Source organism: Fonsecaea nubica (assembly GCF_001646965.1).
Source record: "Fonsecaea nubica strain CBS 269.64 chromosome Unknown Scaff15, whole genome shotgun sequence".
Classification (NCBI taxonomy): Eukaryota; Fungi; Ascomycota; class Eurotiomycetes; order Chaetothyriales; family Herpotrichiellaceae; genus Fonsecaea; species Fonsecaea nubica.
In genome coordinates this window covers 286,683-302,182 of record NW_019173688.1, presented here as the reverse complement: position 1 = coordinate 302,182, position 15,500 = coordinate 286,683, and the positions used below count along the sequence as shown (strand labels likewise).

Here is a 15,500-nt window from a genome sequence, read left to right as displayed (position 1 = left end):
AGTATTTCCGCAATCAGGCTGGGCCTTCGACTCTATACTCGTTTTTTCACTTCTTGTACACTAGCCGAAATTTGAAACTGATCATGAATGCCGCATCACTGACACCTACTTCCTCGCCGTCACTCACCAACTCCCTCATTCTCTTCACCAGGTTGGGTCTTGTCTGCTCTTCCAAGCTCTTCGGAGCTTGTACATATAGCGTCTTCGCCTCCGTCCTTATACTCGGCTTCTTGAGTTGGGCTTCAGCCCTCTCAGCCAGGCTTGCCAGGAAGTCTTCCAGCGTCCACTCCGGATCAATGATTAGCGTTTGGGCCAGGTTGCCGCATACTGGGCAATCCTCCTTCTTCTCCGCCGCAAAGGTGTATGTGTAAAGGCCACCCTCGTTGGAGTCGCCCGTATACATCATGTAATTTTCCAGAAAGGGCGCGCACCCTGTCGCAATTTTCAAGGCCTCGTTGCAACAACTCGCCGCGATGATCGCATTTGTGGACGCGATTGCCGGGATGATGTTTTTGACCACACCCTGGGTCATCGAGTACGTTACCCCTGAGATATTGAACTCATTCGCGCGTTTCAATGCGGTGGTGTATAACCAGGAGATGTGTTCCGGATCGTCGGTGTCGAGCGTTTCGCCTTTGCGTTGTTCTTCCCACGCTATGATGTGCGCCCACTCTATACAATGTTGAGGTTGGCGCGGGATGGTGGCCAACGTGCACAAGGGCACAGCAGCACGAGGTGCATGCATGGATAGCTGGCACTCAATGCAAGATGTGAGACTCGGGAGGATTACTCGCGCTTGGCCTTTGAACCCTTCAGTGCCGCCATCAATCAGAGGTTTAAGGGATTCAGGGTTTTCCATGTCGACCATGTCGACCAGTGTGGCGTTTATCCAGCGACGGGCCTCGATGCTGTCGAGTCCACAAATGACTAGCTTGAATTGCATGTAGTATTCTTCGTCCTTGTCCTGGATCTTACCGTTGTAGGGGGTGATCTTGACACCAGGAACACGTTTCTCCACGAATGCCGCGGCGACTTCAGCTTTAGATTTTCCTACATCGGACTGGCGGAAGAGGAATTGACGATTCAAATTGGACACATCGATGGTGTCCATGTCGATAACGTGAATATCCTTGAAGCCGGACAATGCGAGGTTCTTCAGAATCTCACATCCGAGCCCGCCGGCGCCGATCACAAGGACTCGTGACGACTCCAGCGTATTGATGGTCTCTTCTCCAGGTACAAATTCATCTCCGGCATATGGTGAGGTGGTTGATAGAAGACGGTCAAGATAGGTCCTTGGATTCATGTTAGACATGGGCACTGAGCACAAACTTGGATCAGGCTTACCATCGATCGCGCGGAACTGTGGGAATGCCATTTGTGAGAAGTGATGAGATGGGTATCGACATGTTGGGTTTAGGACTAAGCGGTCCTCGTCGGGGACTGCCCAGGGTGGATATACCTGAGAACGAAGAAGTGATGGAGTCGCAGCTCGATAGGTAGTCAGCCAAACGGAGGAGGCTTTCTCTGAGATTCCCGGCTTGTCACACATGCATCGGCTGGGAGACACAGCATGTCAAGAGTCCACCGTCAGCCCTTAAATTGATATATCGCATCAAGCCTCGTGGAATGGCGCTGAGAAGATTGATGCTCGGAGAGTTGTAGGGCGAGGAGGTCTTGTGTAAGCTTCTGCCGTTTCTCTGTGTACAGTACGCGGTACTTCGTGCCTTGTAGGTCATTGGTACCTGGAAGGTGGCGCATCTTGGCGGAGAAGGCGGGCACACCCCACCCACACCCAGGCGGTTAATGTGATTATGTCACGGGCACCATTGCATGTTTCGAGTACCCAAGCACCCAAGTACATAGGTGCCAGCTTCCCAGTACCTTGTACCTAGAGTGTAGGCGGTCACGCAGGCAGCCTTGTCTCTGGCTGTGGCTTCACGCACACCTCGTCCTCTTGGAACATTCGAGTAGGCTGCGCCATTCGCCTCAAATCACCACATCAGTATGCAACTGCAGACATGGAAAGTCTATTGGAGCCTGTCAAGACCACCCGCAACCTGCAGAATAACATCAATAACTTGGAGACCCTGTCGCTGAAGGAACCAGTGCCTACATCACGCACAGCCACCGCCAAACCCAAGATATCTGTGCTCGACATCACAACAGAGACCAGCGACAGCGCAGGCGATACATTTAGTCTCCGTCCATCGACCGAGACGTCTATAAGTTCGACATCTGCAGAGACACAAAAGACGAATCATAGGCGTCTCGACTCCACTGCATTCCTTCGAAAGAGTTACTTGGACAATGCCCCCCAAGCCTCCCTACCAGATGATGCGCTTGAGATTCTGAAGAATCAACCGAATACTGAAGACCTGGCAGCGGTTCTACAGTATCTCCAGTATGGCATTGCAGGGAGACATGACTTCAATATCCACGTCCCCGGCCCGAAGGCTTCCCAGATCATCAACGTACTTGTCACCGTCACCATTCCTGATCAATGGCTTCATTTGCGACAATCTACTCTTTCGAGGACAAATACGCAGCTCAGGTCAGCACTGCTACTATCACTTACTAGTGTCGCAGGACTCGGGGCACTCTTGATGCAAATCAGACGCCTCTCTTCTCTCACCACCAGTCAAGATCAGTCAGTGATGGAAGATACTGTTGGTGTATTATCGTCAATCCTTGCCGGCAACATGATTATATCAAAATTTCTATCCCATGCTACTAGAACTATTCCCACAGACACACAGCGCCGCGTATTCTGGCAAGAGGCGACAGCTCTACTTGCAGGCAGCAAGATCCTCACATCCATGTCTCAAGTCTTTGCCACGATTCGGGATCTGGATCGGCTAGGAGAGAATGAGAAATGGCTTGGAGACGGAAACGAGTACTCAAGATGGCTTGGACGCAATATTTCGACCGCCGCAATGAGCATCAGTGCATCACCCGGCTCCAATACTCAAGAGATGAGCCTTCTCTGCCTGGTTCTGAAGAGGGGGCTTAATCTTGGGTATCGCGGTATAACTTGTCCAGACGTATCTACATAGAAACCTTGCTGACCAAAGGATAGATACACTCATCAGCGAGCTCTACAACTCACTACTGCTTGGTAAACGAGCGTTGTGGACTCCAATGCACATGTTGATCCAGGGTCTCCCAACCTACGACCAAAAGGTTCTCTTTGATACCGTCCTGCGAGACCTTGCACGGAGATCTTTCGGAAGCGGAGCAAGTATCTTGGAACCCAAGGAATTGCTGATGATGAACACCTCCATTGTTGGAGGAGTGGCAGCCCTGATCAGTGGACTCGTGCAACACAATCCCATTCTAGAAGCGCATGTTATCCACTGGCTGACGAGCACGAACGGGGAGTATGCTGGCCTCGGCCTCGACGCCCGTAGGGCCGTGATTGCAACCTTGGCAGCAAGGCAGAGTAAATCACAGTGTCATACCCCTTTGCAGCAGGCTAACTGGTACCAGGCAAACTTGAACAAATTCTTGAGAGAAGCTTGGAGAACTTTGGGAATAAAATGCAAATTCAGCGCGATGCCATCCTGCAGCAGGAGTGTAAGTGAACTCTACAAAGTCCGCACACTATTCGATGCTTGTGCCAGATGGAAGATCCTGTGCTTACATATGCTTGGGCTTTTGTAGCGACCGCCCAGATCATCATGCTTGCTTTCGGCTACCTCAATCGTTTGGATCATAGCGCGGCCAAAAAGGTATCAAGTTCCGGCGTTTTCATTCGGACAGTTTCCAATCGACTTTCTGCATCAATACCTCGTGCCCGGCTTTTGGGGATGATAGTTGCAGTCGCAGTCTCGAGATTAGTAGATGAGCCGGGAAAGGTCCTGAACTTTGGCGTCGAAGAGATGGAAGGGGAGGAGGGGGAGCGATGGTTGGATTTGGTCAACATACACGATGCGGTGGGGAGTTTGGATCAACTCCCAAAGAAAACGGCCGAGCCCTTGAAGAAGCGCCCGTTACAGACTACGCAGAAACCTGTGCGGCGCAAACGTTTATCAGCAAAGTCACGACCTCAAGGCTCTAAGATCGTGGCCATTGAAGAACTTCCTGATTCAAACGGAGAAGCTTCGACTGGGGAAGAGGAGGATCTACCCCCTTACCCGCCACCAGATTCCGACCCTTCAGATTCTGACGAAGATCCTACACTGGTCAATCGCAACAAACCCACCCCTCCTGTCTACATCTCGTCTCTGATCAAGCAGCTTAATACTGACAACGACCCTCCCGTTGTTGAACTAGCAATCAAGACTGCTCCTTCGTTGATACGTCGAAAAGCGAACTTCGGGGACGAATTGTCAGCCAATATCTTCCAGTTGGCTTCATCTCTTGTCAATTTGCAGGAAGGAATGTCAAAAGAAGACTTGCAACAATCCAGACTGGAAGCCGTAATCGCATGTCTGGTTGCAAAACCCAGGTTAATGGGACCCTGGATCATTAGCACCTATTTCGAAGGGGATTTCTCTTTGGCAACACGTGCAACCCTCTTGACAGCAATATCTCTAGGGTCAAGAGAGCTGGCAGGAATCGACGATGACATTGACAATCCCTCTGCGGCCAAAGGCCTACACGAACCCTCATTCCCGTCGAATCGACTGCCACCTCGTCTTGAACCGCGCTATTCCTCGGCACCGGTTGACACCATTTCGACGAACCTATCTTATCGCACACTTCAGCCCATGGCCCTACAAGCGGCCGACAAGCTGACTGGACCAGATGTGCTCAAGGTCCGAACATTCTCTTCGCGCATGGAAGTCGCCGCCAAAACAGCGGCGAAGCTCGAAGCCCGATCCAAACGCATTCCCAAGGATCTACACAAGCTTCTTGCCGAAGCACTGTATCTACCAATGTGTTCGCGACTATCGCTTCTCCTCACCTCACTAGTCACATCACCTTACCTGGCGAATTCCACCCTCCTCCACCCCTCATTGGTGAAGCTAAGCCTGCAAACCCTCATAATCATCATTTCCACCATAGGTCCTAACGCTCTACAACTCCCTGCGTTGACCCACGAATCCCTTTTAATGTTGACAACACTCCACACTCTTCCTGCTCTCGCACACGACCCAATCATTCTGCCTCCAATTCTTCATTTGATCCTGACACTGCTGGATCTCAATATCGAAGCTGGGAAAACATCCGAAGAACGGCTGATTACAGACTTTGGCCCCATGTTTGCAGAATTAGTGTCGTGGACTGGAAGCTTCGGAGATGACGCTTCAATCCCTGAGGTTGATAATGATCCTGGATTGGGAATGTCAATGCCCTGGCCTGTCCTTGCAGCAGGGATACAGGTCAAGTGGCAGGAAGTTGGACGGAAATTCCAGGGTAGGATGCTGGGTTTGATGGCAAGCACGGACTTCGACTCGTTTTAAGTGTCGAGTCCGTTATTCTGCTGGTGGTACTTCTAGTTTGACCAAGCTAGGACGTGAGCAAGACGCAATGTTGTCTTCCACCTGAGTTGGTTGGAGTCATGATCCTTGGGAAATGTTACAAAGCGCCTTCTAGTACTGACATTTCTAAACCTGCTTACAGAACTAGTTTCTCCTACTATATATAAATTGGGAGCTATAGGCGGCTAGAACATGGCCTTGTCTCTCGACATCGACCGAAGGTAGCGTTCTCTTTGCTCCCGAACGAGATGGGAATGGGATGGCGAAAAAGGAGAAATGCAAGGCTGGCGCTCAATACGGGGCGAGTGGCAACAGCCAGAGATGTTGCCAAGACGCTATACCCGATTCAACTTTTTCTCGCCAATGGTCGTAGTTACATATGTACCTCGTATGCAGACACTACAGAAAGACTTGCGTCCCTGCTCCCTTTGGAATCAACCATTCCCGCATTGCTGATTCTAGGTCTCTGCGTTCTTTTATTCTACCCTACTAGCCTTCAGTTGTCGATATGTAAGCATATGGTATCGTTCAAGGTAAAATTGGCCTGCTGATGAAGGGCCAGGTTTTCCCTACGCCGTTGCGCATCGCGCTTTCTCACTTCCAGACCTTCCGTTATCTCCTCTTCAAGAACATACTCCTCTGTCAGTACTACTCCGTCGCGATCGATCGGTAGAACCGCCGCCCCTTTTGCTCAGCAACGGCGATGGGCTACAACTCAAGAAAAAGACAAGACTGGAGTCGAGCCTACAAAATCTGCTCCCCGTGCTGCAGAATCGGCAAATATCACCGAAGCTACAGATGAATCCCTTCCGGCTGCGGTGATCAATGAAAAGCTCACAGCTGAGTCTGGTCCTGCACCGACCGGTTCTGCGCCAGCAGTTGCAGAGACCGCCAATGCAACCGAAGCAACAGAGGAGGCATTGCCTGCTGCCGAGACGGGCGAAAAGTTGGCAGCTGATGCAAAATCTACACCTTCCCAGTCAGCAACCCTGAGCCATGCTAGCATGTTTGACCGGAAGCCCACACTATACATTGGCAACTTGTTCTTCGATGTTACTGAAAGCGACCTCGTTAAAGAATTCGCCCGCTTCGGACCTGTAACCAAGTGCAAGATTGTTCGAGACAGCCGTGGCTTGAGCAAAGGGTGAGTTTCTGCTGAACTGCGGCCTATGACGCCTTGCTAACACTGTTTTAGATTCGGATATGTCGACTTCTCAACACAAGAGGCTGCAGACGCAGCTATGGAGCGTCTCAACATGTCGCTCTTCGAAGGTCGTCGCATCACAGTCCAGTATGCTGCGCGCCCGAGCGGCGTACTTGACAACCAGAACGTCGAGCGCAAGCCGCTCAACCCTCCTTCCAAGACTCTCTTCATTGGCAATATGTCCTTCGAAATGACCGATCGTGACCTCACGAATTTGTTCCGTGGTATTAGAAATGTCATCGATGTCCGGGTGGCCATTGATCGACGCACCGGGCAACCGAGAGGATTTGCGCATGCTGACTTCATTGATGTCAAGAGCGCCATGGAAGCAATGAAGGTGTTGCAAGAGAAGGAGATCTACGGCCGGAGATTGAGAGTCGATTTCTCATACTCGTCAGCGAACAGGGCTCCAAGGAACGATCCGCCTGCTGAGAATAACTAGACTGCCTCGAACAGGAATCCCTCGTCGCTTTGTTGTCTGAGTCAGCCCCGTCCTGTCCTTGCCGCAGTGCATCACCTTGTTTCGGGCAAAGACAACCACTTCCAGTCGGTTGCCGCACGTTCCTAAAGTTCCAAATTTGAGGGAAGCCAACCCGAGATTCAAGGGACCTGTTTCTTCCAGGTGGAAATGTGACCACTGACTCTCCATTCGGCGCTCTCTTCACCGTGAGTTCAGAAAAGGATCACGGCAGCATACATGCACTGAAGGTCCACCAAACGCATGGAATGTATAATGGGGACTGAGTGTCAGGCTTGGGCAGCGCGGCAGGTTCAAGAGTGCGGTGCCTCTCTTCAGCCTATATTTGTAACAATGTAACACGAGCGTGCTGGAATATGGTTGTGAGGCTTGGGTGTACATGTTTTACTATGACCTGCTATGCTTATAGTTATCAATACGCAGGTAGATGGCTTGAAGGGGCAAAGGCTGAAAGAGGATTTTTGGCCACAAGCGGGGGACAGCCACGAGCAATAAAAAGGGAGCGAAAGTGAAAATTGGTGAAGACTATTTGGTCAGAAGGGAGCACCATTGCTTGAACGTCTCTCGCCTGTCAGCACGAGTAGATAGTCACGATACTCGGGTGTGTACAATTGTAATATAGATAATCTCCATTCCTGACGAAACACCGCAGACCTGAAACGCCGCGAGGCTAATATATCTAGGATACCAAGACCATGGACCGAACTATTCTTGATTCATTAATGCTTGATTGACTCTTAGCCCTTGGACAGGCGGGGCCTTTCTTTCTCCTCCCCATCTCGTGATGTATTCTGATTTCCTTTCCTGCTTCTACCCAGCTTGTCCTCATATTCTTTTTCAGTTCTATGGCTCATTATTGGATGAGGATGATGATGACGATGTTGTGATCGAGCGGTGCGGCGGGGGGAGCCGTTGAACGGTGTGGTGTGGTTACTAGACCAAAGAGTAAAATCATCGCGGGGTCAGCTTGACCTTGAGCTCGTCGACGAAGATGCTCATGGTGCGGACCGTCTCGAGGTCTTGCTTGGGGTTTAGCAATTCGATCTGCATGGTGGGAAAGAGGGGGTGTCAGTTTGAAGACTCGATCAAGAAGAGACATTCGGGAGGTTAGTCGTCAGTCAGGGATGGAGGCATGCAAGCAAGCAAGCAAGCAAGCAGGTAAGTGAGTGGAAGGGAGGAAGTGAGTAGACGAGTAAGTGTGGTGAAGGGAGCGTATAGGGCGCAGGACGTTTCAACTAGACTGCGGAAGGAAAGGAAAGTCCAAAAAGCATAAGCAGAGCGGATTGAGGCTTTGTAGGGCAAGAAGAACCAAACGAACAAACCCTCAGAAGAAGAAAGGGATAGGGGGCTCGATGGAGAGGAAGACGTACATCGAAACGATTCAACAGCTCGGGAAGAAATTTCTTCATCTCAACCCACGCAATGTGTTGTCCGACGCAAGCCCTCCTCCCTCCGGAGAAGTACAGATTGGCACGCTCCATTCGGGAGAGTTGTCCCTCGTCGGCCTCGATCCATCTCTCCGGTCTGAACTCGTCGACTCTGTCGCCCCAGATGGACGGGTCGCGATTCAAGGCGTGCGTATTGATTGCAACGACGGTACCAGGCGGAATGTAGACGCCGGAGATCTGCATGCCAGCCCCGTCAATGGGGACCTCGCGCTCCATCGGGTCAAGCAGAAGCGGTTGTAAGCGGCCGGCTTCCTTAAAGCAGGCTTCCAGATAGCGGAGCTTCGAGACCGATTGCCACGAAGGCGGAGAGGCGAGCTTTGCATCTTCGAGCTCAGCCTTCAACTTGGCCAGGGCGCGTGGATTGGCGAGAAGGTAGTATAAGGTGACGTTGAGGGACGCCGCCGTAGTTTCGGCACCCGCATGAATCGTCGAGATGATGAGGCCGATAATGGTTGATCTGTCAAATGTGGCGGGATCACGCTCACTTGCCTGCAGATACCGGTCGAGAAGATCGGAATGGGTGCCCAACCCACCCTTTTCAAGCCGAGTCTGAAGGCGCTCTGTTGCAAGTTTAGCAAGGACGGATGTCCCGCTCGAGCCCCTGGTAGCGAGGCGGTTCTTGTAAATGAGCCTTTCGAGTTTGGGCAGGGCTTGCCAGTCGTGCCAATGTCCGAAGCGCAGACGGGCAGCTTCCAATGTGTTTCCAAGGTCTGACTGCTTTTCCAAGAAACCCTGATCGTCGCTGAAGGCGATGTTACAGATGGTGTCAAAAGCGAAGAAGATGACCAATCTGGCAATGTTCAGTTCCGAATCCCCATTGATGAGCCGGTACATCAGATTGTTGATATTGCTGTCGATGTGGGACTCGTAATCAAGGATGGCCGTGGTCGAGAAGGCGCCAATAATCTGCCTCTTGATCGTGGAGATGCGGGCTTCGTCTCGCTCAGTAGCAAAGGAGCTTATCAGCTTCCCATTAACTGCTTGGAAGGCTATCTCGTACGATTCTGCCTATGGAGAAGAGGCGATTTAGCCCTCGCTGGAACTTTTGGAACGGCCGAACATGAGACATACCTTGGGCAATGCATTCCTGGTACTGAAGACGACACCCACAGCCGACACATCACTGAACAAGACTCTGTTTGGACCGTACCTCACAACCGAGCCATACTGCCTCTCCAGCGCTAGAGCGATGGAATCAAAGTATTCCTTATTCCAGGTCTTCCTAACTAACCAAAAGTTGGTGAATTTAGCCGCAAAAGGACCCGGGATATGTCTCAATCTCCAGTATTGAACGATGGACCTGAGAATGATATGCGCAATGACGACTGCCCCCAGAAGCAGGGGAATCATGATGGGGGATCCAACAGAAGCGATCATGGTATAGGATGGTAGACGGAAATTCCTTTTCTTGTAGGTAGAGGAACGAATAGAAATCCAGTTAGTGTTATCATGCACAAGCAACAATGGATGAGAGACATATGATGACCCGAGACGTTGGAAAGTCCTTTATATGACCATTCCAGCTTACCTCTGGACCTTTGTGATTTGGATATCTCACTTTGAGCGGCCGAACAGGTAGACAACCTTCGGCCGCCTGAAGCAACATGGAACTGGGAATTAAGTAAGATGATCTAATGAGTTCCTGTTCGGCGCGTTTCGCACTAGTGAGAGTATTCGCGTACTCGTATGCCATGCGTGGCTCGAGTGGATGGCAGAGGACGGATTACATAAAACGCAAGGTGTTGCTTGCAATCGTTGATCCTCCCAGGTGTAGAACCTGGTCCTCGCCTTCTTAGGTATCACCATCGCGGCCCGCAGACGGCTTGCGGCCAGCAGATAGAACCAGATGATACTTCAGAAGAGCAGTCCGAAGGATTTGGAGGCGGCATATTGTAATGTGTCGTAAGGAATTTCTAGAAAATGAGCTGACGCAGAGAGAACGAGCATCTGAGGCCAAGAAGTGAGGCCTTGAACACCGTATTAGGGATGCGCTTGTCAGCACGACTTGCCGAAAGCTTGTATAGAGACTTGCTTCTCGGTGAGCGATGGCCTTTCATTGCTTGATTATGTTGACATGGTGTGTGGTTGATGGCTGCTGAAGCTACCTTGCTTAGGCCTTGCTCAGGCCTTGCTCATTAGTCAACCCCGCCGATCAATTGCGGTTTTAGGGGAGAGAGGCGAGACTCAAGGAGCAATATTCGACAACGGAGATGTTTCTGACATTTTCTAACGTGAGACGGCCGCTGTGGCCGACAATATCTCAATAGCCCTGTATGGGGAAGTGGGATAAAGGGACAGCGCCTAGAGAGGCAGGTACACCGAGTATATACTGTGGGGTGCATGGCACGTGCATCATTGTGGTCGTTCTTGCCGTCCAGCCGTCCTCGCCGTGCCTCCGGCTGTCGGCTAAACTGGTGGCGTCTTAGCCTTTTTCCGTCTCGGAGAAACACCTTTTCCGAGACCTTTCTTCATCCTTCTAGACTTGGATACCTGGAAGACTTGCCAGTGCCTCGGTTGCCGCCCCTGCGCCCGCAGCAGACCCGGACCAGGGCCTCCGCCAAACTATGTACGAGTACTCGGTATAGTATTATTAAACCAGTTCCATCGCCATCACTGCCGTACTTACAAAAACGTGACTTGACCTGCCCCAAGAAATCAACAAACTCCATCGAACTCTCCCTTTCTCAACCTCTTCATCTCACCTCTAATCGACGACAATGTCTTTTCTTGGGGGTGCCGAGTGTTCAACTGCGGGCAACCCGCTTACCCAATTCAAAAACCATGTTCAGAGCGACAATACCCTCCAACGGGACCGCCTCGTCGGTCGGGCGCAGCCTGGCCTCGAGGAGAGCATGCGGTCACGTATGACGCCCAATGGCTCTGACCAGGTATTGATCTCATACAATGCAGGAAAGGACGCTGCTAACTGCGGACTAGATGATGAACGACTTCATGCAACAATCGGGAATGCCCCAACCCTTCGCAATGGAGCAACTACGACACGACCTCCCCAACCTTCAAGGGATAACGAGGCGATCACCTTCCCCCGGCTGGGCTGCAGAGTTTGACCCGGGTGAACAAGCAAGAATGGAGGCAGCTTTTGTGAATCCCAGGCTCAATGGTCAGAGTCAACCAAGGTTTTCGCCACAGGAATTTGCTCGCTTCCAACAAGCCCAGGCACAGCGAACCGCAAGCCCCATCATGCAGTCCCCATCCATGATGAGCAGCTATCAAAGCCCGATGGGTATGGGATATATGGGTGGCATGAATCTCGGGATGAATTTTGGGTCACTACATATGCAACAACAACCCGAGCAAACGACCGACAAGGGAAAGGGGCGCATGGTGGAGCTTGATGATGCCAACTGGGAAGCTCAGTTCAAAGAACTCGAGTCCCAGCACGACAATATCTCAGAACAGGCCAACGAAGCAATACAGAGAGAACTCGAGGAAATGGACAGGTCAGTAACATCTCCCGTGGACGGATTTGAAGATTTTGAGCGAGTATGGCATGGAATCCAAGCTGAATATACATCCAGAGAAATGGCCGAGGAAGCTTACAAAGAAGAACCATTTACTGCAGAAGATTTGGCTGCCTGGGAAAACTTCGACTCCACTATGGGACTCAACACTCATCATCCTTTCGAACGAGAGCCGATGCTCGGAGATTATATGTTCGAATCACAGAATCCCTACCTGGAAAACAGCACGAACTCAAGGTCAGCGTTCGAACAAGGAAAAGAGATCCTAGAGTCACATGGCAATCTATCTCTTGCTGCACTGGCCTTTGAGGCTGCCGTGCAACAGGATCCCAACCACGTGGAAGCATGGGTTCTACTTGGCGCTGCTCAGGCCCAAAATGAGAAGGAGTCGCCAGCGATTCGTGCTTTGGAAAAGGCACTCGAGCTTGACCCTAACAACCTCGACGCCTTGATGGCCCTGGCTGTTTCCTATACCAACGAAGGATATGACAGCACAGCCTACCGGACACTGGAGCGCTGGCTAAGTGTCAAATATCCTCAGATCCACCCTCCTGAGAATTTATCGACTCCTACCGAACACGGCTTCACCGATAGAGCAATCTTACACGAAAGAGTGGTGGATCTTTTTATCAAGGCTGCCCAACTCTCACCTTCTGGAGAACATATGGACCCGGACGTGCAGGTTGGACTCGGCGTTCTTTTTTACGGCAACGAGGATTTTGAAAAGGCTGTGGACTGCTTCAAGGCCGCTCTTGCGTCCACAGAGAGCGGAATGGTCAACCGTGAACGCGAAGTGCATCTCCTGTGGAACCGGCTGGGCGCGACGTTGGCCAATTCCGGTCGATCTGAAGATGCCATCACTGCATACTGCAAGGCGTTGGAGGTCAACCCCAACTTTGTTCGCGCACGATATAATCTGGGTGTTTCATGCATTAACATTGGTTGTTACCCTGAAGCAGCCGGACATTTGTTGGGGGCTTTGAATCTGCACCGAGCTGTGAGTGAGCAGGGTCTAGACAAAGCCAGGGAAATAGTTGGAGATGGCAGTGGCGGCATTTCGGATGCCGAGTTGGAGAGAATGATACATCAAAACGAGAGCACAAATCTCTACGACACTCTGAGAAGAGCATTTACGGGCATGGGAAGACGGGATTTGACCGAGAGGGTTGGCGTTGGCATGAATCTGGACCAATTCAGAGGCGAGTTTGACTTCTGAGTCCGAAAGAAAAGAGAAAGAGCTACTAGAGAATGAAGCCATGAATCTTTCAGAGGCTCATTTCTTCTTCCGTTGTATCTGCCGGTACTGGACAGCCTTGACCATGATGGCGCAGTTCTGGTTGAGTTTGTATACCCGTCTCGTCCATATCTCGCTTCAACAAAATAAATCTACAGGCACCTAGTACGCGCTGGGAGAGGTGTCCAGCCTGAGTCGACACCGACATACAGCACTCAGCCTCGTGCTTTGTTCGTGATGTGAGGCGAAGTACTCAAGTACTAAGCCGAATTCAGCACTTTGCAGGCAGCAGACGACCTCTTCCAACAGCCTCAACAAAACAACGCTTGCTGGTAATTCCTCAAAGTGCTGTTACCACATACACACAGACTGACTATGTTTGCAGCACAGCGCCAGTCGCTCCTTGCCAATATCAAGTGGAAGCCTGAGCATCATGGCGGACTCTACTTCATCGAGACAAGTGATGAAGACCCAGCGCGACTTCGACACGGACCCCTTGTAGACGCAGATGTCCATGATTGGATCCTAGGAAATGTGAGTCCATACGCCGGTACAGACAATCTATTAGACCTGACATGGCCAAGTCTTATGCCCGGAAGTCTACCTCACCACAGACGAAACTGGGCGGCTTCCGACTCCTTTTGTGCGATCGATCAGCACGGCGAGAAGAATCATCACAGTTTCGAGAGCTTCACATAAGCAGAGACTCGTTTACCCTCCTCGAAGAGGCTTTCTCCCTTTCCGGTGCCACGGTCCAGGCATTGTTCGACCTGGCCGGTGTGCATTCTCGCTTCACAGAGTGCGACGTGGCGACGGGCGAGGTCAAACACCTCAAGATTCTCGTCCAGGGACGCCGAAAACTTGGAGTCGCGGATTGCGTGCTGTCGCTTTGCCACTGTTGTGACACGGGATGGACCTATGGCTTCCTGTGTGGGGAGGGAGTCGTCGAAGCAGCGGAAATCATCAACGCTGAACCGCTCATGCCGGCTTTACTGGACTTGGTTCAGCCGTGTCTTCATCTCAAGTCAGATCCTCTGCTTCTTCCCACTATGCTACTGAAAATCTACATCGAACGTGTCGCGTTCTTCTTGAGGAGGCAGATCGTTCAGTTGGATGAGCTGGAGGAGGAGATAGGGGTGACCCGTCCCCAGCGCGTGACGAAGATGCGGTCGCTCGAGAACTGGCCAAACGATCTCGACATCAAAAAAATGACGATTGGACTACATTCGACGGCCACCGAACTCTATTACTTGAACCGAACTTGTCTCTGGACTCACGAGGGCCTTGAATTTCTTCACAGGCTGGCGGTGGATTGTTCCGAATACATCAACAAATATCCCGGAGGATTCCTCGAAATCCGGCAGGGGATTGAGCACGAGACAACCAGGATGAAATGGATAGTTGGCACTCTCGACACGACGAAAGAGAGAGTCGAGGCGCAACTTAGCGTTTTGTACTCTGCAGCCAGTCAGAGGGAAAATGCTATCGCCCTCAACTACAGCCGGATGGCACAGGAGCAGAACGAGATCTCTCTCCGAGACGTGCAGATGAACACTCGCATCGCCACGTCGACCAAACAGGACAGCATCGCCATGACAACCTTCACCTTCATCGCAGCCCTCTTCCTGCCGGGGACGTACGTCGCGTCGCTATTCAGTATGAGTATGTTCGACTGGCTACCCTCAGACGGAGCAGGTGGTGGCGGTTCACCGAGGCTGTCAGGCAAGTTCTATATATACTGGTGCATCACCGTTCCGTTGACATTGTTTGTCATGGCAGGATGGTATCTCTGGTACAGAAGAGCGGATCAAGTATGGAAAAGGGAGACGGGATATAGTCTGAACGACAACACAGGTGCCAATAGACGCATAGGAGTGGAGGTGAAGTCTATTGGATACCGCGCAAGAGCATAGCTAAGTGGGAGTATAGGTAGAAGAGCTGGTGGATTGCTGTTTGGTGAATATGGTGCATGATGAACGGCTCTCCTGCGTGCAAGTAGTGGTGCGGTGTAGGGGGTCTTAATGGTCTGAAAGAGAGTCACGTTATGGTTCGGGATCATCGTGTACAAGGAGAGTAGTGAAGAGATGGACAAGGAGGGAAGGTTACGCGGACTGGCGTCAGTTCGCTTCGCCTCGCCGCCCGCCTGTGCTTCATCCACCAATAGTCGAGCAACAGCCTTGGAAACAACAGCAACAAACCACTGCATGAACTACTGACGCTACTGTCTT

The 15,500-nt window shown here is 51.4% G+C and overlaps 6 protein-coding genes across 6 annotated transcripts; 4 read left to right on the top strand and 2 right to left on the bottom strand.

Moving 5' to 3' along the window:
• Positions 1-46: 46 nt before the first annotated feature.
• On the bottom strand, positions 47-1,409 carry AYO20_03306 (hypothetical protein; the record flags this gene model as incomplete). The annotated part of the gene is made up of 2 exons (XM_022641609.1): positions 47-1,295; positions 1,348-1,409. 2 exons carry the CDS (start codon positions 1,407-1,409, stop codon positions 47-49), a joined length of 1,311 nt encoding a protein of 436 aa, XP_022502469.1.
• A 612-nt stretch (positions 1,410-2,021) lies between these two features.
• On the top strand, positions 2,022-5,408 carry AYO20_03305 (hypothetical protein; the record flags this gene model as incomplete). Its single annotated transcript, XM_022641608.1, has 4 exons — positions 2,022-3,027; positions 3,080-3,442; positions 3,490-3,576; positions 3,664-5,408. 4 exons carry the CDS (start codon positions 2,022-2,024, stop codon positions 5,406-5,408), a joined length of 3,201 nt encoding a protein of 1,066 aa, XP_022502468.1.
• Positions 5,409-5,976: 568 nt separating this feature from the next.
• AYO20_03304 (hypothetical protein) lies at positions 5,977-7,072 on the top strand (the record flags this gene model as incomplete). Its single annotated transcript, XM_022641607.1, has 3 exons — positions 5,977-6,067; positions 6,153-6,570; positions 6,622-7,072. The coding sequence occupies 3 exons, from the start codon at positions 5,977-5,979 to the stop codon at positions 7,070-7,072; spliced, it is 960 nt and encodes a 319-aa protein (XP_022502467.1).
• A 987-nt stretch (positions 7,073-8,059) lies between these two features.
• Positions 8,060-9,906, bottom strand: AYO20_03303 (hypothetical protein; the record flags this gene model as incomplete). Its single annotated transcript, XM_022641606.1, has 3 exons — positions 8,060-8,152; positions 8,479-9,564; positions 9,628-9,906. 3 exons carry the CDS (start codon positions 9,904-9,906, stop codon positions 8,060-8,062), a joined length of 1,458 nt encoding a protein of 485 aa, XP_022502466.1.
• Positions 9,907-11,273: 1,367 nt separating this feature from the next.
• Positions 11,274-13,254, top strand: AYO20_03302 (hypothetical protein; the record flags this gene model as incomplete). Its single annotated transcript, XM_022641605.1, has 2 exons — positions 11,274-11,444; positions 11,494-13,254. 2 exons carry the CDS (start codon positions 11,274-11,276, stop codon positions 13,252-13,254), a joined length of 1,932 nt encoding a protein of 643 aa, XP_022502465.1.
• A 393-nt stretch (positions 13,255-13,647) lies between these two features.
• Positions 13,648-15,185, top strand: AYO20_03301 (hypothetical protein; the record flags this gene model as incomplete). The annotated part of the gene is made up of 2 exons (XM_022641604.1): positions 13,648-13,806; positions 13,857-15,185. The coding sequence occupies 2 exons, from the start codon at positions 13,648-13,650 to the stop codon at positions 15,183-15,185; spliced, it is 1,488 nt and encodes a 495-aa protein (XP_022502464.1).
• Between the last annotated feature and the right edge of the window lie 315 nt (positions 15,186-15,500).